The sequence below is a fragment of the Plasmodium chabaudi genome (assembly GCF_900002335.3).
Source record: "Plasmodium chabaudi chabaudi strain AS genome assembly, chromosome: 13".
Lineage (NCBI taxonomy): Eukaryota > Apicomplexa > Aconoidasida > Haemosporida > Plasmodiidae > Plasmodium > Plasmodium chabaudi.
In genome coordinates, this window is record NC_030113.2 from 2008575 (window position 1) to 2035230 (window position 26656).

At 24.5% G+C, this 26656-nt stretch overlaps 7 protein-coding genes across 7 annotated transcripts; 4 read left to right on the forward strand and 3 right to left on the reverse strand.

Moving 5' to 3' along the window:
* Window positions 1-109: 109 nt before the first annotated feature.
* Window positions 110-2186, reverse strand: PCHAS_1355300 (tryptophan--tRNA ligase, putative; the record flags this gene model as incomplete). Its single annotated transcript, XM_739952.2, has 2 exons — window positions 110-1984; window positions 2073-2186. 2 exons carry the CDS (start codon window positions 2184-2186, stop codon window positions 110-112), a joined length of 1989 nt encoding a protein of 662 aa, XP_745045.2.
* A 620-nt stretch (window positions 2187-2806) lies between these two features.
* Window positions 2807-5629, reverse strand: PCHAS_1355400 (mitochondrial intermediate peptidase, putative; the record flags this gene model as incomplete). Its single annotated transcript, XM_739951.2, has 2 exons — window positions 2807-2983; window positions 3071-5629. The coding sequence occupies 2 exons, from the start codon at window positions 5627-5629 to the stop codon at window positions 2807-2809; spliced, it is 2736 nt and encodes a 911-aa protein (XP_745044.2).
* A 790-nt stretch (window positions 5630-6419) lies between these two features.
* On the forward strand, window positions 6420-8240 carry PCHAS_1355500 (protein kinase 6, putative; the record flags this gene model as incomplete). The annotated part of the gene is made up of 8 exons (XM_016799416.1): window positions 6420-6471; window positions 6585-6734; window positions 6848-6927; window positions 7039-7385; window positions 7517-7550; window positions 7634-7720; window positions 7889-7988; window positions 8185-8240. The coding sequence occupies 8 exons, from the start codon at window positions 6420-6422 to the stop codon at window positions 8238-8240; spliced, it is 906 nt and encodes a 301-aa protein (XP_016654707.1).
* Window positions 8241-8886: 646 nt separating this feature from the next.
* On the forward strand, window positions 8887-11964 carry PCHAS_1355600 (1-deoxy-D-xylulose 5-phosphate synthase, putative; the record flags this gene model as incomplete). Its single annotated transcript, XM_739657.2, has 1 exon — window positions 8887-11964. The coding sequence occupies one exon, from the start codon at window positions 8887-8889 to the stop codon at window positions 11962-11964; it is 3078 nt and encodes a 1025-aa protein (XP_744750.2).
* Window positions 11965-13283: 1319 nt separating this feature from the next.
* PCHAS_1355700 (exoribonuclease, putative) lies at window positions 13284-15845 on the forward strand (the record flags this gene model as incomplete). The annotated part of the gene is made up of 2 exons (XM_739656.2): window positions 13284-14855; window positions 14970-15845. The coding sequence occupies 2 exons, from the start codon at window positions 13284-13286 to the stop codon at window positions 15843-15845; spliced, it is 2448 nt and encodes an 815-aa protein (XP_744749.2).
* An 879-nt stretch (window positions 15846-16724) lies between these two features.
* PCHAS_1355800 (zinc finger protein, putative) lies at window positions 16725-18732 on the forward strand (the record flags this gene model as incomplete). Its single annotated transcript, XM_016799417.1, has 3 exons — window positions 16725-17808; window positions 17980-18177; window positions 18401-18732. 3 exons carry the CDS (start codon window positions 16725-16727, stop codon window positions 18730-18732), a joined length of 1614 nt encoding a protein of 537 aa, XP_016654708.1.
* Window positions 18733-19231: 499 nt separating this feature from the next.
* Window positions 19232-24481, reverse strand: PCHAS_1355900 (conserved Plasmodium protein, unknown function; the record flags this gene model as incomplete). The annotated part of the gene is made up of 1 exon (XM_738303.2): window positions 19232-24481. The coding sequence occupies one exon, from the start codon at window positions 24479-24481 to the stop codon at window positions 19232-19234; it is 5250 nt and encodes a 1749-aa protein (XP_743396.2).
* Between the last annotated feature and the right edge of the window lie 2175 nt (window positions 24482-26656).

Here is a 26656-nt window from a genome sequence, read left to right on the forward strand (position 1 = left end):
GGTGCACATGTGCATCCTTCGCATGTTCGCAACTTCAATAATTTTTCCAAGAAAGAATTATTGAAAAGGATTATCATTAGAAATATATGGATATACACAAAACAGTTTATTATATATTTTTAAATTTCATGAGAGCAGGTTTATTTGGATTGAAAAAATAATCTATTTGTTCATCGGTTAAGGAATCTCTTTTTTTTTTATGTGTCTGTATTAAATCTACAACAACATCTATAAGTATTTTTTTAATTTCACCACTAAGTAGTTCGCCACTTTTATATTTTTGTCCAATTTCATTTAATTTATCATCATCTTCTAATAAGTATCTCAAATATTGATAGGATATATCTGTATCGAGATTACCTCCTTTCTCTCGATGTTCTTGAATTGTTGCTCCCCCTCCACTAAAAGCATATTTATTAATTTTATTTTTAATCTGTTCAGGTGTATCAGTAAGAAAAATAACACTGTTATTATGTTCATTTGAAGTCATTTTATTTCCTGCATCTTTGGTGGTAGAACCAGGAGATGGTGATTCTGTACTTTGTCCATCCGTTTTTTCGGATTTCTTTGTAGTGCTACTCATTTTTGTATTAACACCCAAGAGACTAGGCATAAAAATGGAATGAATAACAACCGGCTTGTGTAATGCCAACTTAACTGCAATGTCTCGACTCAATCGGAAATATGGATCTTGATCAATTCCTTGAGGAACTAAGCAGGGTAAATTTTGTGGCAAGAAATGTGGAAAGCATTGAGAAAAACATGGAGCAATTTGAAAAGAAGGATAAGATAATTTTCCTATATTATCACTATGATCAAATCCAAATATATTCATTGATTGATTTAAAGTTGTTTTTTTATGTATAGATAAAACAGTATTATATAAATTATGTACATATTCTGTATTTTTAAATATAAATGTTAATTCAGGATTTAAACCTACTGCTATAATATCTTTTACATTTTCTTTTGATAATTTATTTATATAATCTAAAGAATAATTTTTATTAAATAAAAACTTTTCATCATCTGATATTTGTATAATTAATGGAACATTAAATGCATCTTGTAAATATTTACAAAAATAAAATGGAATCAAATGACCTAGATGCATAGATAAAGAAGATGGTCCTCTACCTGTATAAATATAAAAACTTTTATTTTTTTCATAATAATTTAATAAAAAATCTAAATCTCTATGACTAAAAAATATATCTCTTCTAATAAAATGATGAGCTTTCTTATTGGTTAACATTTCAATTCGTTTTATATGTTCTTCTTTAATTTTTGAACATCCAAATTGTTTTATTAACTTATTATAATCAATACCATCTGCATTTATATTAACATTCCATGGTGTTACTTCATTTGATCTTTCATATCCAATATTTTCTACCCCCGATGGCGGTAAAACTTTATTTTTTTCTAATAAATCTTCCGTATTTATATATATATATTCTTCACAGTTTTCTCTATTTTCACCATTGTTTAAAATGTTATTATTTTGAGAATGTCCATCTGGTGATATACTTTCACTACCGGTTCGAACTTTTCTTATTGGGCATAAAAGAAAGTTGTGTAAACTTTTTTCATTTTTATATAATGTACTTAGTTCTTCAAATGTATACATAGGATTAACAGAAAAATGGACTTCCAAAGATTCTTTATTATTTAGATATTTAAAATTATTTATTTCTATATTTTTTATTAACCCAGTATGTTTCAATATTCGATTCCTATTACAATTTATATTCCATTCTTCTAATATTATTAAATTTATTTCATTTATATTTTTGGGTAATCCAAAATTGTCATACATACACTCTCCATAAAATTTGTCTGCAAATGATCTTTCTATTTGATAATTATAAAACGGCGCATTTTCTAAAATTTTATTTTTTACCAACTTCTTTATATCATCATATTGGCTTATCGTAGGTTCGCTTTTTATTGAGTTTACTGTTAGCACTCCAATGAAATTTTGCTACAAAAAAGGGATGGAAATAATGAGAAATTTCAACATATAATTATTTTCGATGTATATATACATTTTGAGTGTTCATGCTTATTACCTTTTTTTTCACACTTTCAGTAGTTCTACCAGTAGGTATTTGGAGAATAACACAAAGAGCCCCCTTAATTATACTAAGAGCTGAATCTACATAAACTGTTTTTAGCTTATCCATTTCTTATACTTGATTTGTATTAAGTTAAATGATCTTACCTTAAAAACATGCCGCTCATCAATCGTTTTCCCTTTAATATGATCAACTATTTTTTTAAATACTATGAGAGAAAAATAAAATGAAAATAAACAATTTTTTGTTTTAAATGGATAAATATTATACATAAATATTTTAAAGATCTATTATTATGTTCCTATTCTGTTCATATTTCTCATATTTTTTTTTTCGTTTTTCATAATGTATATTCATTTGAAATTTCAGAAAAATAGCCAATTTTGAAGGCAAAAAAAAGAATTTTAAATCTGATAGCACAGTTTTATTTTTTGCAGAATATATGCACTATTGTATTTTCTATACTTCTACAATTTTTTTTTTTTTTTTTTTTTTTTAAATTAAGAGTAGTAGTTTTCACATAAAAAGTTATCTTCAAATGTAACTTTTTCCAAATGTTTAAAAAGCACAAAAAAAATTATAAAAAAGAAAAATGTAATGAAACAAAATTGGGTATATACTAAGAGTAGGAGGCACACCAAATGGGCACAAAAAAGTTAGTTTTTCAAACTTTTTCAAACTTTTTCAAACTGTTCAATCATCTTCAGCCATTTTCAACCTGTAATGAGTCATGGCACGATTGAACGAAAAAACGAATCGTATATCTGCTGCTTATCTCCTTCCTGGTAATACTCAAAAAAGTCGTCCAACGGGATGTGGTGGGGGTTTTCCGTGTAATACTCGATTTTGTCCTTATCCGTTTCGGCTAAGGATATGATATTTCGCAAGCTCGAATTAACAGAGCCCTATAAAGAGTGGGAAGTGGAAAATGTGAAAAATGCAGAAAATGTAGAAAAAATTGCAAAATGACAAAATGAGCGTGCAAAGCGTACCCCCTCTAAAAATTTGACGATGCGGGACGAACTGTCTAAGTTATACAAGTCGTTTTTAAAGGTTCTGTTCCATATATACTTTGCCAATACAGAGCAATACAGATAGCAATAATAATTTGAAGGGTAATGAATTAAATGTGTCGTTTTTGAAAAATGAATATGAGGAAAAAAATCTAATATAAAAATATTTTTATAATATAATCCTAAAAAGTATGTTTTTATTTCATTTTCAATTAATTGTTTTCTTTCATTCATATTATTTGAATTATGAGATAAAGAATAAAATATTTGATCAACAATAGATTGTATAATAAGTTGGACAATTGGGTAGTAACATATAATATTTTTATTTTTAACATAATTTGTTATCATATTTTTTATTTCATTTTCTTCCGCTTTTTGTGAATATAAAATAGATAATGCTTCATAGCTATTTAAATATTCTTCAAACAGATGGGATGAAAATTCTGAAAAATCTGCTCCACTTCTATTTCCTGATAAATGTTGTAAATATGTTGAGCTTAGTATACAATGTAATGTATGTCCAAACTCATGAAGAAACACATTAACTTTTTCTACATTCATTTTAATGCTCTCTAAAAAGTTTTTTATTTCGTCAGAGATAAAATCGCATTTTGTGTTTTCCTTGGGTTCGCCTTTTTTCTCTACATCTTTATTCTTATCACGGTTGGCTTTAAAATTGCAAACCAAAAATGTGGAGGTAGTTTGTCTATACATAGCATTTTCAGATATGTCTTGATTATTTTTTTCATTTTTAATGATGCCTGTGTAGAAAAATGGAATACCAACTTCGTTACCTTCTTCAAACCATTTATACTTTAAACAGGTGTTCATATTTTTAGAGCATCGAACTGTATATTGTGCTATTGCTTGATTTTTATTTTCCCTTTCAAATAAATCCATATATATATAACCATAAATATGATTATCTTTTTTAATTTCAAATTTTAAAATATTTTCATCCCAGAGTTCTCCTTTCATTGGTATCACACTTACCATATCTAACAGATAACTTTTTTTTAAAATTTTTATGACGAAACTTAAAACATCATATAAGGTTAAATGGTCGTTCATCTTGTCTTCAATCTTTTTCAACTTTTCCATTTTTATTTTATTAATATAGTAGAATATGTTTTCTGGAGTTACTAAAGACAAGCTACTACTACCATCTTTGCAACCACTACCTAAGCCAGCATTGTCATCATTTTCATTTGTTGGAGATACACTGCTTCGATTTCGACCTTCACAAAACTGAATATAACGCTCTATGAATTTTAACTCATCGAAGAAATGGGGTAATATTTTTTTAAAAACCTTTTCTAAAAAATATAAGACCTTATCGGGAGAATTTAATATACAATTTTTTAATGCATATTCATTGTAGTTTTTAAAATTTCTATAAATAATTAACATATTTCTATAATATTGTAAAACTAAAATATTATTTTGAAACTCTTTATTTGGTTTTTTAAATAAGCTGTAGATTTTTTCTCTTAAGTTCTGTTCAGGAATATTTTCTAAAAGTGTTAATAAAAAAGAACTATCTTGTAAAATATATATATAATCATTAGTAGGATATAAATAGCTTGTTTTTATTTTATTATTTTTATATAAAGGTCGAATCTTATTTTCATATTCAATCAATATATTTTTATCTATATATTGTAATAGTTTATTTTTTTCAATATAAACTCCTTCTAAGTTATTTGAAAAATTTGAAGATGAATGAAATGAAAAATATTTCTCTTGTGCTTGTAATTCTAAATATTCTTTTTTCTTTGTTTTGTCTTTAATATGTACACCCTGATTTTCCATAGATTGAATCATATTTTCTAAAACTTCTTTATGTTCATAATTTAATATATCTATATTATCATTATATTTTTGTTTTAAAAAGTTATAAATTTTTTCATCGATATTTATCTCATCAATAAAATTTGTCAACTTTTCTAAACCTTCATGAGCTTTTAAAATTACATTATTATTGTTATGTAAATTTCTTAACAATTCTAAAGCATCACCTAATTTACATAAATTATTTGAAACAGTGTCTATCCTATTTACAATTATATATATATTCCTTTCTTTAAATATATCTTGTAATAATTTTTTACATATTTTTATACACATATCAGTAAACTCTAAAATATTTTCACCATCATTAGATATTCCTTTTAATTCAAGAATACATCCCTCTTCATCTTTATCATTTATGTTGTTAACTTTTTTTAAAACACAATCGATATATTCAATATCACTATTTTTTAATTTATCTACAGATTTTAAGGTTTGTTCATACTTATAATTTCCACTGAAGTAACATTTTTTATCTTTAAAGATGTTCTCATAACCCCCCTTTATATTTAACCTAACTCTACTAACTTCAATTTTTTTTAAAGCATTCTTAAAATTTATATTATCTTTATCTTCAACAAACTTGTTAACCAATACTTTCCTATCAGTACAAATACCTCTACCCACATTTTCACGTATCGATATTTTTCCTACCCGTTTTAAGTAACGAATTGAATTTTCCATTGTAGACTTGCGTAGCTATTTTTTTTTTTTTTTGGTTTATATTTTTAGGTTTTGCTTGTTTGAAATTTCCTTTTTTGGGGGTCACAAATATGAAAGTCTATTCTATGCAATGTGTGCATATTTATCGGCATTTTTCAAAGCAAAAAAGGCATGCGTATATATATGTATATATAAATAAATAGCATACACAACCGTGTATATGTTTCTCCCCTTCTTATTGCTGAGTAGGGAGATAATCCTATGGTATATCTATTATTTATTATTCATTTATTTCATAATTTGGAAAATCATAGAGAATATATATACACCCACATATGCTTATATACTGTATTAGCAATCTTTCATACTTTGAAAAAATTAAAACAAAATCTACAAATATAAAATATGTAGATAAACAGAGATATAAAGAATGGTTCGTTGGAATAATTATTATTGAAATTTTTTATTTTTAAAGTAAAAAATAATTAAATAAATAACTTTATTTTTCAAATAAAATTGGCATGAATTTATTTCACCCTTCACATGTTTGCATAAAAATTATGTCGTTTGCTACGTTTTTATCCTAAATAGTAATCTACAAAAAAAAATTAAAAAAATAAAAATAATTTAACTGCCCCAAATTTCCGTTTTATAACTTTAAAAAATATTATCACCATTTATCAAATTTTTCAAGTGTACAAATGTTATACTAAGAGAGTATACAACCTATACATATATTTATATGTTTTGGTGCTATCATTATATAGGCTTGTGGAAAATTATATATATATTTTTTTTAATAGCTAGCTAAATGGATATTTCTAATTTTGATTTTATGGATATAATAGGAAAGGGAACATATGGTTAGTTATATTGTGGAGAGTGACACATAAATGTATATTTGCATGAAGGGTGTATATACTTGACTAAATATACATAATATATATTTTATTTTTTTATATATTTAAAAATGAAGGTATTGTGTACAAGGCCATGGATAAAAAGGAAAATAAACTCGTTGCAATAAAAAAAATAATAAATTTATGCGATCAAAATTATGGGATAAGCAAAATTATATTACGAGAGCTAAGCATACTTCAAAAAATAAATCACAAAAATATTATTGGTACTATTAATTTTTGTAAAAATAAAAAATCATGAGTCTTATGCTTCAACATAATTGCACACAGATCGAGTTGCTTACTTGGTTTTATTTTTATTTTTTTTTTTTTTTCTAAGTTTTAAGAAATATTTTTTACGGGAAAGACATAGAACAAAAGTTGATAGGAGAAAACCTGGAGAATTCGTGTTTGTATTTAGTAAGAAATAAACACTAACTGTAATTCCATAAATATATTATGATGGAAATATAATTTTTAATAATATCTGTTAAAATTTATTTCACCTTTTTCCCTTTCCTTTTTAAAAAGACCTTCGAATATTGTGATATTGATCTCCTAAATTTTACAAAAAAATATATTTTAAATATCAAGGAAGTGAAGTATATAATATTTGAGCTACTACTAGCACTATGCTATTTGCATTCAAATAATTATTTGCATAGAGATATAAAACCAGAGAACATATTTATCAATTCAAAAGGTGAAGTAAAGTTAGGAGATTTAGGATTGTCTATTGAGAAAAGTGATAATATGACCCCATCAGTGGTAACAATCTGGTATAGACCTCCAGAGTTACTTTTGAAACAAAATAATTATGATCAGAAAGTCGACATTTGGAGTGTGGGGTGCTTATTTGTTGAACTAATAACTGGGAGGTATATTTTCACACATATTTGCTTATTACCATTTGTTATATTCAAATTTTTGTCATGTATATAAATATGTGTTGAAATATTTCATATTTTGTATGGGCACATAAAGAAATAAAAAAAATACATTTTTTTAGACCTCTATTTCCAGGGAAAAATGACCAATCACAGGTAGGCCCAAAATATAAAAAATTTGTATAAACTTTTTTTAGCACACTTTTTATTATAAAATATTATGAATGCTTATTTTTCAGCTTGATTTAATTCATGCAACACTTGGAAATAAAACTGAAATACCAATGGATAACAGTGAAAGATATAACTCGTTTCCCTACTATGAGGTATAAGAATGTGTAACTCAATTATTGCATTATCACATTAACAAATTAAAAAAAAAAAAAAAAAAAAAAAAAACAGCTTTTTCCTATATTGAGCTAGCCATTAATTGTTAATAATATTAAGGGAATATTTTTTTTTCTCATTTAAGCTGTTTTTATATATTTTTTTAGGAGAACATTTTAAAGAGTATGATTTCTGACGAATCAGCTTGCGATTTAATTTCTAAAATGTTAATTTATGATCCGTATTTTAGGATATCATCAAAGGAAGGTTATTATGTGTGCATTTTGTTTTGCCATTTAGCTATTTGTCCAGCTTTACACAATTTTGACTTTAAACAATGAAAATTTCCATGCACAATAAAATAATTATATGTAGATTGCTTTTCCCTTTTTTATCTTTTGCTTATTGTATTTCTTTCACATTTATATAATATTTTTTTCCTTACCCCTTTTTTTTTAATTAGCTTTAAAACATAGTTGCTTTGATGATATGACCAAGTTACCACCCCTTACCATATAGGAAAAAGTATATATATAATATAAAAATTAATAAAATTTCCAAAATTATACTTAAAAGGGAAAATTGAATAAAATACACATTTTACATATGTTAAACCCATGTATTAAAGAACATGCATTTTTCAGGATAACTAAAGAGGGCATATATTTTTTTTTCGTTTTTTTTTGCGTATTATTATAATTTTTTATTTTAATATTTTTGTCATTATTATTATTTTTTTATTTTTATTTTTTGAAAACCTATTTGCTGCTAAGCATTTTACTTGCTATCATTCAAAATGCAATTTTTAAAAAATTCAACATCACCTGTGTCAGTATTTTCATTCTGCTATTATAAATAATGCAATCCATATTTTATTTTATTTTTTTTTAATTTGTTTTAACTTTTTTTAAATTGAAATTAATTTATATTGTAAATCTCGCTCTACAATAAATTTTTTTTTTAACCTTTTTGTATGACAATATAATACCCGATTGAACAAACGCATTAACGAGCAATTTGTTGTGATAGAATAATAATAATATTTATGAAAATATTACATATATAAATTAAATAATAAAAATGTAAATTTTTAAAATAAATTTGTTTAGTTTGTTGATTAAGTTATATATTTTTTCTCTTTTCCATACGATGCCAAACCATCATCATGCTCTATACAGTTTCATTTTTTTATGTGCTATGTGTAGTAGCACTCATGATAATATATATAAATAATCCATTTGTATATTCAAATATAAAAAAATGCAACAGGCATATGAATTCAATGAATGCATATAATTTTAGTGGAGGGGAAGGGAATTTATGTGGCCGTTTTAAGAATATATTACCCCGTTTTTTCAAAATATTGTCATATAAAAATTTAAGCCCGAACAAAAGGTTCGAAGAGTCTAATGGGTCAAGCATATATTATAATGGGGTTGACAATTTCAAACATTGTTTGTATAAACACAATGGAAAACAACAAGTTACAAAAAATGATGAAAAAAGCAAAGCATATAAAAACAAATCAGAATTGCTATTTATAAATTCTTCAATTTCACCGCATTTTAATTTACAAAAAAAATGGAATAAACACGAAGGTCTAAATTATTTATTTAATCGTAAATTAATGTACACTCAAGGAAATTATGCAAATAATGTGTATCCCAAAATATTTAATTCAGAAAAGAAAAATTATTCAATCCATTCGGTAGGAGATACTGTAAGTGGTAGTAATACATTTTCAAACGAGGATAAGAATTATGAAAACAATAATGGAAACAATTTGGATGCATATTTTGACAAAATAAATAAATACATTGATGTAGACATGTATAAAAATAAATATGGCGACGAAATTTACAACGAAATAATAAATCTATATGTTAAAAGAGATGTTCCTAAAAATTATGAACAGAAATATTTTTTAAAAAATGTAAAAAAAAGTGTAATTTTTGATATGGATAAATATAATGATGAAGAATTTGAAAAAAAAATCGAAGAAGAATTTACAAATAATGGAGTATTAATAAATACTATAAATAAAAAATATTATAGCAAAAAAAATATTAAAAGAATGTTAACTATTCTTAATTATTTGCCATTATTAAAAATAATTAATAGTCCTATGGATTTAAAAAATTTAAAAAATAAATATTTACCATTATTATCACATGAGTTAAAAATATTTCATTTTTTTTTAGTAAATATAACAGGAGGTCATTTCTCAGCAGGTCTTAGTTTATTAGAACTACAACTATCTTTGTTATATATTTTTAATCCGCCTTTCGATGAAATTGTATATGATATAGGACATCAAACTTATATACATAAAATTTTAACTGGAAGAAAATTATTATTTTTATCGTTAAGACAAAAAAATGGAATTAGTGGCTTTTTAAATATTTTTGAAAGTACTTATGATAAATTTGGTGCAGGTCATAGCTCAACAGCCTTGAGTGCAATACAAGGTATTTATGAAGCAAATTGGCAAGTCTTACAATCTAATAAAAAGGATACCTTAAAAAGTGAAAATAATTATGATCGTGATTGCACACCAAATAAATTCCATATTTCTATTATTGGGGATGGTGGATTAACTGGTGGAATGGCTTTAGAAGCCTTAAATTATATATCCTTTTTAAATTCAAAAGTTTTAATAATTTATAATGACAATAGACAAGTTTCACTACCTACAAACGGAATTTCCATATCTGGGAATAGACCAATAGGTGCTATTTCAGACCATCTTTACGATTTTGTCAAAAAAAATGGAAGTGAAAATTTAAGCGAAGCTAGCCAAAGTAGTAATGAAAATAATATTAACAAGTCAGGTAAAAATCAAAACATTTTTACAAATATTAATTATGATTATATAGGACCTATTGATGGAAATAATGTAGAGGAACTTATAAAAATTTTCGAGGATATAAAAAATAAGGGTCTACAAAAATCAACCGTACTTCACATTTTGACAAACAAATCTAGCGATTTTATAAATTCAAAAAGCCCAATAAATATTATGCATTCAATAAAAAAAAATGAAATTTTCAAATTCAATTTAGAAGAATTAGACAATTGCCATGAAGAAAATTGTAATAATATAAATGAAGAATCGAAAAATGAGGATAGCGAAAAAAGTAATACTACAATAAACGATGATGAAATATTTTCAAACGAAACATATATTAATATATATACAAAAGAAATGTTAAAATATTTAGAAAAAAATAATAATATAATATTTATATCACCAGCTATGTTAGGAGGATCAGGATTATTAGATATTAGTAAAAGATATCCAAAAAACGTTTATGATGTAGGAATAGCTGAACAACATGCTGTTACATTTTCAGCCGCTATGAGTATGAATAAAAACTTAAATATACATTTACATATATATTCAACATTTATGCAAAGAGCATATGATCAAATTATACATGATTTAAATTTGCAAAAACTTCCGTTAAATATTATTATTAATAGAAGTGGTTTAATTGGTGAAGATGGAGCTACACATCAAGGTATTTATGATTTATCTTACTTAGGAGTCTTAAATAATTCGACTATTATATCTCCAAGTAATGCTATATCTTTAAAAAAGGCTCTAAAATATTGTTCTATAGATAGAAAAGAAGGTTCTCTATATATTCGTCTACCTAAAGTTAACACATTAAGTGAAAGTTACATGAAAAATTATTTAAATATGGATATTATGAAAGATATGGAAGAAATTGAAAAGATGGAAGATCCAGAATATGCTCGAAATAATTACTTTGGTAAATCACAAATAATTCAAATGAGTAATCCAAACAAAAAACAAAAAGAAGGAAAAAAATTAGTCTGTATATTTAATATGGGAAGTATGTTATATAATATTGTAAATGCAATAAAAGAAATCGAAAAGGATCCTGTTTTTTCTGAAAAATTTTCTTTTTCAATTGTTGATATGATATTTTTAAATCCGATGGATACAAATATTATAGATTATGTAATAAATAAAAATAAGCATGACTACTTAATTACATATGAAGATAATACATTAGGTGGTTTTTACACACACTTTAATAATTATTTGATTGAAAAGAATTATATATCAAAACATAATTTATTTGTTAAAAATATTTATCTCCCCAATTATCCAATAGAACATGCTACATATAAAGAACAACAAGAGTTTGCCAAAGTGGATCAACAAAATTTAATACATCGAATTAAAAATTATTTAACAACCAACTTTGAATAAGCAATAGGACATATTTCACCAAAGACTTGCATTTTTTTCATTTTTTTTTTTTTTTTTTTTAATATATAAAATTTTTTGTCTCAATGAGTAGACCATTTTTTATTTTAAATAGCAATTGCTATAAACCCGATTAACTTTTTCGTTTTTTTTTAAAGCATTACACATGTTTATAAATTTGAAAAAAATTATAAAACAGTTACAACCACGTTGCTAGGTATGACCTTTTCGGTGAGTAGTGATAAGGGTTAGTAGTCTAGTATTTTTTCGAGGTGACGCCCTACAATCCCTTTCAATAAATGAATATCCTCTATGCTTTTACATAATTAAGATTGTTTCCTTTTTTTATATTATTTTAAATGGTTTATATTTTTGTATTTTTTTTTCACCACCTTATAAATTAACAGAACGAACAAAAAATTAAATATTCATTCATTTGAGATGAAAAATATTTTCCAATTTTACATGATATGTTATTTAAAATTTATAAATTTTTCTTTTCATATTATTATAACAATGTTTACTATTTAATAGTTTTTTTATAAAAGCGTTTGTTTAATTATACCTTTTTAATTTGGATTTTTTTAATTTACATTTTTTTGATTTATATATACGGGCATAATTGTGCATATATTATTAGTAGCTCCCCGAGTAGTAAAATTTGGCTGTATATTTTATTATCGTTCTCCTTTGTTTTTTCGATTGTTTAGTTAATTATTTTTGATATTATAATTTTTTACATGTCATGTATATATATTTATTTAAAAATAATTGTAATATTTATTTATTTGTTTAATTGGCTTTTCAATTTTATATATATTTTTATTTATAAGTTTTATTTGTATGCATAGGTATGTATAGTGACTCGCCATTTTTAGTTCCTCATAAAATATGTATGTAACTTAAGTATATGTCATACTTGTTTTTATAACAACGTGGGAAGGTAATTAAAGAATACAAATTGTTATCAAGGCAAAATATTTACTTTTCTTATTTTGTATATTTATGTTTTTTTTTTGATGATACATGATAAACTGTGAAGCTCGCACTTGTTTGAAGGGCCATACATACAAACACAAATTTTGAAAAATACAAATTAAGAAATACAAAATTAGTAACATAAAAAATGGTTCAACGAAATAAATGAATATAACATGTGGAGGATATACAATATATACATATAAAGTATACATATTTAAAAAGTTGTGAGAGAAAGCTGAACTATTTATGGACATAGTATAAAACACATTATAGGGTATATACATACGTTTCATTTTGTTTATCTGATATTTATTTCGCTTGTTTTTTTCTCCATTCTGATAATGAAAAAGAAAAGAAAGTGCACAAAACATTGGCACAATGGAAATAAACACACAGGAGGGGGGTCAAGAAATGTAAAGAGAAAAACAGATGAAGAAGAAATGAATGAACATGAAGAAGATAATAGAAAACTTCAAGTAATATTTTATGGAAATCGAAATATTTTACTTAAAGATATTCAAAACTTTATAATAAACTTAAGAATAAATAAAAATATTTCAAAAAATAATATGTTTCAAATAAAAAATAATGATAATTTAACAAATCTAATAATTATGATTATACCTAATTTATCTTGTACATATATAAGAGATATAACGACAGATAATGTTTTTAATAAATTACAAAAAAATAATAACTTTAGAAAAATTCAATCGGAAGAAAATTGTGTAAAAAGTACCTATAGTAATCTTATTAATAAAATGTTGAGCATACCAATATTAAGAAATAATGATACCCCAAACAATAATATGAATTTTAATATAACAAATTTTTTATTAACAAAGGAACAAATGTTTTTAAATAGATACCCAAATTCAGACTCTGTAGATTATATCAATTTCGATCATATTGAATATCAAAAAAAGAAAAAACAAATTTATAACATAAAAAAGTATTTACTCTCTACCGCCAATTCGGTATGCATTGCTAGTAGTGATCACAATCACGACCCTACTTCATCAGATGCCAATACTGCATACGACACTACTCCGAACAGTAATCATGTAAAAAAAAAAACTTTTACTGATGAGCATATAGAAATGTATGCAAACATATTAGAGAAGCTTATAAAGGCATCGTCTTCTACTACACTAAATGAAACCACTAACCAAGAAGATTCAAACCCAAAAGTGGAGCATCAAACAAAAGATGAGCTAGAGCAAACTGCTGATGACAACTCAAAAGATTTAGAATGTAGTGGAGAGCATACAGAAACTTCGTCTAACGATAATAATGAAGATGTGACAGATCAAAACAACGAAACAGATATTGTATGTGATAAAGAGAGTGATGAAGCTATGCATGATAACATTATAGATGCACAGAATCAAGAAAATAAAACAGAATCAAGTGAAAAATCCAATATAAACAATTTTGAATTTGATTTAGATAACATTTTTAGTATAGATTGTGAAATGTGTGAAACTTCAGGAGGACAAAGAGAACTTACAAAAGTTACAGTAGTAGATGCATATATGAATATAGTATATGATTCATATGTTATGCCTGATAATAAAATAACAAATTATTTAACTTTATATTCAGGAATAAATGAAAACACATTAAAAGGTGTTAATACAAAATTATCAGATGTACAAGCAGAACTAAAAAATATATTTAATAATAAATCAATACTTGTTGGGCATTCTTTAGAAAATGATTTACATGCATTAAAAATAAAACATGATTATATTATCGACACTTCAGTTATTTATTCTAACAATATTTATAACTTTTTAAAACCCTCTTTGTTTAACCTCTCAAAAAAACATTTAAGCATTACTATGGCAAGAGAAAATGGACATAACTCGATCGATGATGCGCGAATAAGTATGTTCCTCGCCCTGAAAAAGGTAAGCCCATCCTCTACCTAAACTGTGTTTTATGAAATATGTTCTCCTTAATGTAGTTCTCTTAGTGTGGTTCTTCTTAATGCATTACATTTCTTCCTTTTACCACCACTTCAGGTCAGCGATTTCGACAACACCGAGTTCTATTTCGGGTTCCACCCCCTCCCCTTATTTATGGACAGGAACAATTATGTAAATATGACAAGCAATATGATTACTGAAAAGGATGTAAATCCCAAGTATGATAAAAGTATGTGTATTTACGATTCTAAAAATAAATATATTGAAGAAAAGTTTTCAAAACATACAATGCGAAATTGTTTTTATTGTCCATGTGAAAATGATGAAGAATGCATAGAAAATCTTGTAAATAATATAAAAAATGAAAATAAAATAAAAAATTATATAGTAATATTAAGGGAATATGAAAATTTATGTAATACTAAAATTTATAATTGTATAAAAGATTCAAACAATGAATCTTTTAATATTGAAGATAATGAAAAACTGTTTGATATTCCAACAAGAGTTGAAACAAATAGTATATTAAATAATTTAAGTAAAAATATAGAACTTGTTTATAATAATATGAAAGAACATGATGTTTTAATTTTACTATCATATAGTAATAATTATTTAGCTACTGAAAAAGTTAAAGATACTTTAAATCTAGCAAAAGAAATATTCTATTCAGATATAACCAATATAGAAGATAAAACAAAATACTTAAATGAAAAAATTAAAAACATTGAAAATAGTATTCAAAATAAAAAAGATAATATAAAAATTATAGATAAAGACTCATCCTTTTTAGAGTTTAAACATTTATTACATATCTATGATTTACATATTCTTAATTATTTATACCAACATAAAAATAGTGACAAAAATGCATATATAATGAATTCAATTACGAATTTGAAAAATACCCTATGCTTCAACATGAAAAAGAAGAACTACAACGGATGGTTTTCCCTCCTTCTCAAGGGTTAGTCAACATTCTGAAGTACAAGCATGTTGCATATACACGAACTGAAACCTAGATCCACCTAGACAAATAACATTCTTAGGAAGGAAATATAATATGATCCACTATATATGTATTGCATATACTACATTTTTACCACTGTTACACACATATTTTTTGAATTTCAAAAAAAAAAACAATACCTTCAATTGGCGTATGTGATTCTTACTATTTTATTAATTTTGGAAAATTTTTTTTTTTTTTTTTTTAAATTATTTATGTTTGCTATATCACACCTTTTTAGTATAACATGGGAGTGATAAAAATAACATAAATATAGTTACTTAAAATATTTGAAAATTTATTATTTTTTATAAACATTTTCGTATTTTCATTTCATTTTATACATTTTTTGTTCTTAAAAATGTTATAAACAAAAAAATATATTTTTTAACCTTACCTTTAAAAAAATATTTTATAATTTTAAATATTATTATTTTATTTTTTTCCCCACCGTTTTTCCTGTTGGTAACCGTGATATATATATGCAAATAAAAAATATTGTATATACATATAATCAGAAAATATTATTATTTTTTTAAGTTAATAAAAAAAAAATGTAATAAAATTTGCATATCTTTTGAAGTTCGAATTTTGTTAGTATAGCTCATGTTGGAAATGTTTGGAAATGTATGTTATTTAGGCGTGGATAGATAACTGGCATTTCTCAGAGTATTGAAAAATAAATTATTTATATGCTATTACAACTTCAGATAGCTTAGCATTCCTATTTAGAAATAAGTTTGAGACTACACTGTTTTGTAGGCATGTTATTGTACATATAAAGGAAGCCACATGATGAAGCAAAAAAAATAAGTTCAACTGAATTGACAACTAAAAAAACGATGAATGAAAAGGAGGGAAATGAAAAATATGCAAATTATTTGCGAAATAAAATTATAAAATATTTTAATTTGAAAAGTGATGATTTAGAATTGAAATATATCAAATCAATATTAAACAGTACGAAATATGATTTATATAGTTCCATATATTTATTAAATGAATCCTTTTTTGAAAGTAACAAAAATAATAAAATAACAATAAATCATGTTAAAAAATTTACACAAGATTTAGTTGATTCAAAAAGTAAGTTTGTCATATCAAGTGCTGTAGAAAATGGTCACTCTCAAAGACTTGGCGATGTAAAGAATGACGGAAACAATGGTAACCTAAAAAATGATGGTATGTGTACCGAACTAAAAAATAAATCTATACACAACTCGATAGAATCCATTTTTAAGAAATATGATGACCAACCACGTCATGACAAGAAGAATGAAAATGATGAGAAAATAGCCAAAGATATCAGCAGTAAAAAAAAAAATAGCCAAAAAAATGTCGAAAATTTAAACCCTTTGAAAGGAGATAAAATACAAAATCAAACTAATCGAAATGAAAAGGAAGCAAACAAAAAGGCATTATTTGATAAGCTACATAACAAAAATTTAAAAAATTGTACAGCTGAAACAAAGGGAAAGGAGGATGAAAGTAACAAGACAATTAGTAAACAAACAGAAGAAAAAAAAGAAACGGATTATTTTTCTTTTTTTAATAGAAAAGAAAATCCATATTCGTTAAAAGAAATTATTGAACTTATTGATAATGAGAATGTAGAAAAAGATAATAATAATGATAAAATTAGTCAAAAAAAAAAAAAAAAAAATATTCAAATTTGTACATGTAATGGAAAAAATCATCAAATATATGCAAACTGCCTTATATGTGGAAAATTATTTTGCTCCAAAATTAAATTTAAAAATTGTATATTTTGTGATAATCCTTTATATGAATCTGATATTGTAAATGCCATATTTCTATCAACAAAATTAGAAACTAAAACAAACAATATGATTGTAAATATGAAAAATTCAAATCCCTTCCTCTACAAATATTACTTTGATCCACTTAATAATAATTTAAAAAAAGGTTAGCCTTCTTCATTAAATTTGAATGAGGAAGTTGTGAAAATATTTCTTATATTGTGTTATGCTATTTACTAATTTGCACAAAATGACAAAACAGTGAACACATAAATATGTATATTTCACTACTTAATTATTCTACATATACACACACATTTTTTTCCAACCTATGCAGCCCTTAGTATGCGAAACAAAATGCTAAAGAATTCTATAAATGAAGAAAATACAAAAATAATTGATGACAGTATAGATTGGTTTGAGGATGACATTAAACACACACTTAATATTCAGGATATTCATTTTTCATGTTATGACGATGACACAAAAAATGAGATAGTAAACAAATACTATGACATATTCAAAAAAAAAATTAGTAAGACAATTTTATATATACATATTTTGTATCAACTTGCTTGAGTATGTACATTTGTGAAAATATAAAACACATTCTACCGATTTGATTAGTACTGCCTGCACACCTTTTTATTTCATGTTTTGGTGATTAGTTCGGTATTTCACCCTGCTCATGTGCATGCACATATAATAACAATGCTGGCAAAATAAACATACCTATTTTTGTTGTTCATCTTTTGCAGCCGATATAAATATCGACATTGATTTTAAAAACCTTAAAATAAGTGAAAATGTGGATTATGCGAAAATGAAAGAATTTAGTGAATACTTAAACGAGCACGAAAAAAAATATCAAGAAAGAAAAAAAAAATTATCGGAGGATACACCTCATAATTATTTAAGTAATAAAGAAAAAAAATATATAAGTTATGTTAATGATTTATGTAAAATGTTTTTAAAAAATGACACAACAAAAGAAGACACAGATTTATTTAAATCCAAAAAAGTTATTCCAATCATGGAAAAGAAAAAATATAAATATAATGTGTTAAACATAAGTGATGATGAATTTTAGACCATTTTCCATTTTGGCTATCTCATATTTTTTTTTTTATTAACATAGCTAGCTACAAAAAAAAATAAATAGCTATTTTTTTTTTTCGCTTTTTCTTTTTTTTCGTTTGTCAACTTACATAAGTGCAAAACCACAAACTTTTTAAATAGTAATAATATTTAAAAAAAAAAGGAAAGGGGATATTATTTGCCCCTTGTAGGTTTTTTAACTACCGAAAATAAAAATGGGTATGCATACAATAGATATATACAAAAAAAAGAAGGTAAAAAAAATATATCATGTTTTGTTTTTAAAACACGGTTAATGTATAGCAATATGAATTTTTTGATTTTTGAATTCTTTATCTTTACCAATTTATACATAAAATTTCTACAATAGCTACTGTAGGAATTTAGTTTTTAAATTAAAACATAATAATGTTCTAAAAATATGTAAATACAATTATAATATTCCATTTTGATAAAATGGGTATGGTATATATATACACACACACATATTTTTACTCGTTATTATGCACACTTCCCCCTCTAAGGGACAAAATGGATTCCATACTATTTGGGGCACCATAACTACCTGAATTATACATATTTCTTTGATAATCATTTATTATATTGTTATAATTTTTTATCATTTCACTATCATCATTATTTGATATATTTCCAGAATACATATTATAATTCATATTATTCATAATATTCGTTGAATGATATTCATCGTTTTGATTTACTAGCAGATTGTTAGTATTGTTGTGTTGGTTATTTTGAATAGAATTATTAGGAGCTGGTGGATTAGCTGGGATAGTTCCACAACCAGATGAAGAAATAGAGGAGTGTGGATTATTATTAGCATTCATAATATTCATTCCTTTCATATTTGAAAACGGGTATATGTTATTTTTCCCATTTACATCAGATGAAACGTTATCATAAAAATTATTACCAAAGGCGTTATTATTGATATCATTCATATTTGTATGAAAGTGGTTATTCATGTTATGATTCATATGTAAGGGTACACTATTTATTCGATTACAATTTTCATTTATGTTTGGTACATAATTTATGTTAGGCATTCTCATATTTTGGTTAATTCCACCATTTAAATTATTAGCTATTTCAGGATTCATATTATGAATAATATTCATATCTGCTACATAATTTTCATCGACTTGTTTCGACACATTTCCATTCCCACTATTATTATTATTATCATGATCATAAAACATATTAATTGGCTGTTTTTCTTCTGCACACGTATTATTAACCATATTATAATTCATAAAATCCATATTTTGGCTAGCTGGAATATTATCAAAATAATTTAAAGGTTTTATAAAATTGCTACCTCTGTTATTCATATTAGCTATATCATTGTGTGCATAATTCATATTGTTTGGTTGAATATATGGCATTTTTGCATATTGCTTAGTGAAATTGTTTCCCGATCTCATATTATTAAGTCCTGTATTATTATTTTTTTTTTTAATTATTAAATTTCCATCTTCTCCATATTGCTGTTCATTATGGATAGGCTTAGCATTTGGAAATGGTTTTGGATTAATATACACACCAAGATTTGAGCTATTTCGTGCATCGAAATAATTGTTATTTCTATTTCCTTCAGGAATTCCATATATACTATTTCTTTTATTATTATCAATAGTGTTATCAATTCTTACATTATTTATTACAGGTTTTATTAGATTGCTTCTATGAGGGTTGTTCGAAAAGTCGACAAGTGGCTGTTTGTTATATTCTAAACTATTTTTTCCTTCTTCCATTTCTTTCATATTTCCATTTGCATTGACCCCATAAATTTTGTTTTCCTCTTTTAATTTATTTATATAATTTATAATTTTTATTATATATGGTTCATCTTTTTCATTTGGTTCTACAGGGAAGATTTTTCTTTGCTTTTTTTGTTTCCTATTAATAAATGTTAATATATAACTGGATTTTGAATGATCATAATGTATATAACAGTTTGTACATATTTCTTTATTTTTTTGCACAGTTTTATTTAACATTCTTATATCCATTTTTTGATATATTTTTTTTTTATCTTTATTATATCGAGTACTATTTCCATTATTAGGGTTTACAGATTTATTATCATCAAATTCTTTTAAAATTCCACAATCCTTTATGCTATCCAATTTGTTTATAATTCCACATGGATTTTCACTATTCGCATTGATACAATTTATTTTTCTTTTTTTGTCTTTCCCTTGTATATATGCATTTTGTTGTAAAATTTGTGAAATGTTATTATGGGGGTTCTTTAAATTATCTCTTGAATTACAATTCGATCTGTTGTTAATCATAATTTGATTAGGTGCACTAGCTAAATGAGAATTGGCTACATCTGCTGGAGAACCAACAAAACCAGTTCCACCAGGAATGGAAGGAATCATATTTCCACTTCCTTCGAATGACATATTTTTATTTATTATATTTTCATTATTGATATTCATAATATCAATTATTTTTTCGATATTGTTATTTACTACACTATCATTAATCATATCATTATTTAAGACATTTGGATGGATATTATTATTTTGAAGAAAATATAATTCATCGAAATTCTGATTATTATATCCATCTATCATAGTATCATCTAATGTTAATAATTGTTTATAGTTATCATACATTCTTGACATATCATTATCCTTAGAATTATTTTTTGACTTCCCCTTAGACCCTCCATTATATGTATTAATTCCATTACGCCCAATAGGATTTATTTTATTATTTATTCGCATTTTATCAAGATTAGGATCTGTTGTATTATCACCAGATACTTTTATTCCATCTATGCTCGAAATTTTATTTGGTAGCGGAACATTTTTAAAGCAATCTTCCATTTTTGTAAATTCCATTTTTAACATATCATCATTTTTTATAATTTTATGAATATCGACATATGTATTACTTGTAAATTTAATTAAATCGGATTCTACACAATGTTTACTAATATCATTTATACACTTACTATTTTGATCATTTGTATTTATGTTATAATTGTTATATATATTGTCACATGTATTGTGCATATCATTATTTGAAAATTTGGATGGAAAATTTGGTGAAATATTGCTCGAATAATTACTTGGATAATTGCCTGAGTATTTCCCTGGAAAGGTGTTCGAAAAATCTTTAGCAACTTCATTATTATAATTATGAACATTCATAGTTGTATCATTAATTGAATTTTTTTTTACATTTCGAAATGAATTTTCATTTTTATTTCCATTTAATATCTGCATGTTATTTATGCTACTCTTAGAAAAACGATTCTGAACATGGTCAGGAAAATTTACATTGCCACTACTATTACGGTTGCCATAGCTAGCTCTTCCATCATTCCCATAATAATTCCCTTCGTTCATATTAGTAGCATTATTATGTTTATTTAATAAATTTAAATTTTCTTGGTTGTTTGCCACATTTGGATCCACAAAATTATTAACCGAACCCGTGTCAGCATTTCTATCATATGTGTGTGCATCCATGAAAGCACTATCACTAGTATAATTTTTATTATAAGCCGCATAATTATTGTTACTATTGTTATTATTATCGTTAGGAGCAATCCTTGGCCCATTTGCTTTAGATACAACACCATTTTTAGGATCACAAACTGGATGCCCATTAGTTTGAATATTGTTATTATTATTATCACTGTTATTCATAGTAGTGTGTGTAACAATTTGCTCGTTGCTATTTTCCTTATTATTCATTTCATCATTTTGTTTATCATTTATTTCGTCATCTTGATTTTTTTTGTTATTTTCATTTTTATCTTCTTCTTCATCATCTATTTCGTGATAGTTGCAATTTTGTTTATCCCCATCTCGGCTTTTATCATCATCATCATTTCCATCATCATTGCTGCTACTTGTGTTTTTATTATTCAATCCGATTCCTATACCCCCTCCATTTGTTGTATCATTATTGTTACTTTGATTATTATTTTTGTCATCATATTTATTAGTTCGACTATCTTGTTCATTTGAAGTATTGTCCTCTTTAGAACTATGATTTGAATAATAATTATCACATTGTGTATTTTCCATATTACTATAATTTTGGTGATCAAATAAAATATCTGATTCAAATTTATATATGTTATTTTCATCCCCAGTTGATAATCTAGAGTTTGTTTCATTTTTTAAAAAATCAAATTGCATTTTGCCTGCATGTACATAATTTATTATTTCTTCTGCCATTTGAATATAGTTCTCTTTATTTAATTTATCAAATAAATTATTTTCATTACATATATTTGGAATCGTTTCATTATAATGGTTGTTATCCTTTGGAAAATCTGTGTCATCATTAGTGTCACAATTATTATAATAAGGTGGTTTATATATTTGTTGCCCATTTTTTGGAAAATTATAACTATTATTTATTTCATTATATTTTTTAATATCTTTACGTGGGTTTATATCATATTTTGATATTTTGGTACCAAATGCTTCTAGTTTGCCACCACCATAAGTGCTATTCAAATTGTTTGGGAAAAAATGTTCGTAATCGAGATTGTTTTCACCATTTTCATCACTATTTAATGTATGAACATTTCCATATTTTTCATTTTTACCTGACTTGTTCATATAATTATGACTTATGCATGTATTTTTTAAGCAATTTTCTATATTATTTATTTTTATCATATTTTTTTTTAAATTAGAGTAATTGGTGCAATATTGCATATCAAATTTTGAGTGTGTTCCCATTTTTAAGTTGTTATGATCATTGCAATTAAGATATTTTTCCATATTTTCAGAAATTTTAATTTCTTTTTCAAAATTTGTAACATTACACCCTCCTAAATATTCAGTGCCACAATTTCGAACTTGTTTACCAAGGGAAACAATGTCATTTATGTTGTTATCAATAATTTGGTCTTGACCATTGAGATTTAAATAATATGTAGGATATTGTATATTCTTTATATACTCCTTATTTTTTTGACTTGTATGCATTTGACTATAATTTTCTGAATTGGCAGCATTACTATCATTTATATTAGCAGCTAGCTGTCTCGAATAAATTGTATTATTTACATGATCAATATTAATTGCGGTTTTACAAATATTGGAACATTCATATAACTGTTTTTTCTGTTCATCAGTATTTTTTAAAACACGTTTATTAATACTATCATAATTACCATATGTTGTATTTATAAAACAATCATTCTTTTCTTTTAATTTTATTATTTGTTCTGTTTTATTTTTTTTATATAAAAGATTATTGGTCAATAATATATTTTTGTCACTAATCTCATAATTATTATATTCATCATGCTTGTTGGAAATTTCGTCCGTATTTAATGTTGCGCTATTATAGTTGTAATAACTAGGAATATAATTATTTGTATATAAATTGTATATATGAGGATTGTTTGAAAAATTTATATTATCTTTATCTTTATTATTAATTGGATGTGTGATATTTTTTTTAAATGAAAAATTATTATTCCATGGATTAATATAGCTATTATTATTATTGTCACTACTACCACCATTACTGTCATGACCTACATTTTTTATTATTTCATTTGTTTCATTTTTTAAATTAAAATTTGTTTCGACTAAACTGTAAAATTGGGGAGCTATTGCTTGAATATGATTTACTAAAGTTTCGTGAATATTTAATATATCCACATAAGTGTTGTTTATGTCGACATGGTTAACACACAAATCCACATTGCTGTTCATATTTTTATTTCGCACCATTTTATAATATGTATGTACACTTATAAATTTAATTGTTACATTATATATATCTCTATTCTGTTTGAATTTTCATCCTTACATGTAAGTATACATATATACATACATATGTTTACTCCAAATAAGTGTTTTACAATGTTAAAGAGCAGTTTAAAAAATATACACTATGTCAATAATGCTTTATACAAGTGTGTATAAGGACATAAATAGCGGTGTATATATGTATTGTATGTATGTATGCATATGTGTGTGTGTGTGATCGCACACAAAATTAGTGTATATATATGTATGTTTTGTTTTACTTGTATATATCTATATATATATGGATATTAGGTATAATGTATTTTTATATAATTATAAAATATTCATATATATAAAAAAATTGGCTTAATTTTATGCAATGAAAAATGAATACAAAACCGTTATTCAAATTTTAATTTAAAAAATTTCTTCTTCGATATTTCAAAAATTGTAATATTTAAAAAATGAAATATAAGAATTTTTTTGCGTTTTAATTTTGCATAATATATATATAACAACTATTGAAGGCATACATATATAAATATGGATAAATAGATTTGTTCATGTCTTATTAAAATGTGTGCATTCTGTATGAACATATGCTTATATATATGTGTGTCATGGTATATAATAAATGTAACTTGAAATTTTATGAACTTAAAAAATACAATAAAGCTTAATAACTTTTTGAATACTTCATTTTAAAAAAATCTGTATTATTATATATGCATAATATATGTGTGTGCGTATATATATCCTATGCATACATTTGTTAAACGTGTTATATATTTGTGTACACTATTATTATTTACACACATATAATATATACATATTTTTTATAAAATGACATAAATGAATAATAATAATAAAACCTATTATGCTAACGAAACTACGAAATCAATATTTAATATAATACAAAAACATTTGAAATCGACAAAATGGAAAATAGTTGCTTTTTATTCAATCAAAATTAGAAAAATGCGAAAAACAAGTATGTAATAATATACACATTTATTGGTACTTACACTATATATATAATAAGACTTCTATTTTAAATGCATACAAAAAATTATATGCATTTTTTTAATTTTTCACTGACGCAAAAATATGATATATCTTATATATTCATAAAAAAAATGTAAAGAAAAATTATATTCTCCGGAAAAATTAAAAGGTAATGAGAAAAACATCAACTTGTATATACATTTACATAATTATATACGACAATGTAGATATATATGATAGTTATATTTCTATTGGGGTACAAAAATAAAATTAAAAATATTGTATTCTTCTTTGGGTTTATGTAAATTCATATAAATGTGGATAAAAGTTATTTCATATATTACTCGCAAGTGGTAAAGAGGTTTGTGAAATTTAATTCTAATGCAATTCTTTAAATCTTTTATTTTTAAAAAAAAGAAAAAAAATAAGATAGGAAAATAAAAAAACATTCAAAAATTCAAAAAAAATATATATATATTGCATAATATGATAAGTACACATGTGTATCATATAAATGGAATGCGACTAAAATTGTGTAAATAATAAATGTTAAAGAAAGAACATATTATATATAAGCATATACACTTCCATAAAGGTTTAAATAGAAAGTACTTTGACTCTTTATACATACATATGTACAGTATATTCCTTTGTTTTCATATTTACAATAAAGGTGATAATGTGTATGTATAGTTCATATATAATACAAAATAAACGCAACTTAAATTATTATTTTGATTTTTATATATTGGTTAAGTATATACACGTTACCACGAAGTGTAATAAATATAACATATACCTTTACATATATTTATACAGGTACTATACACACATGCTTGTAAATTCACTTACATATCTAGATCTTTTCTCTTAAAAGAAAAAATAATACACGATGTCTATTGAGAAAAATATGTACTTGCTGTTTCTAAACTATGTCATATATGCATATATATTTTTATATAAATATATGTTTGTGTATTGGCGTATTTTTTATCTTTTTTACATTGTATACCTATGGGTGTGTATGAGAAAAAAACTGGGCACACAAAATAACAAAACTATTTGAAAAAATTGAAATGGAATATTTATAGATATAAATATATATAATGTGGATATATGTGTTATAAGATATTTTTACTTTTACGAAAAAAA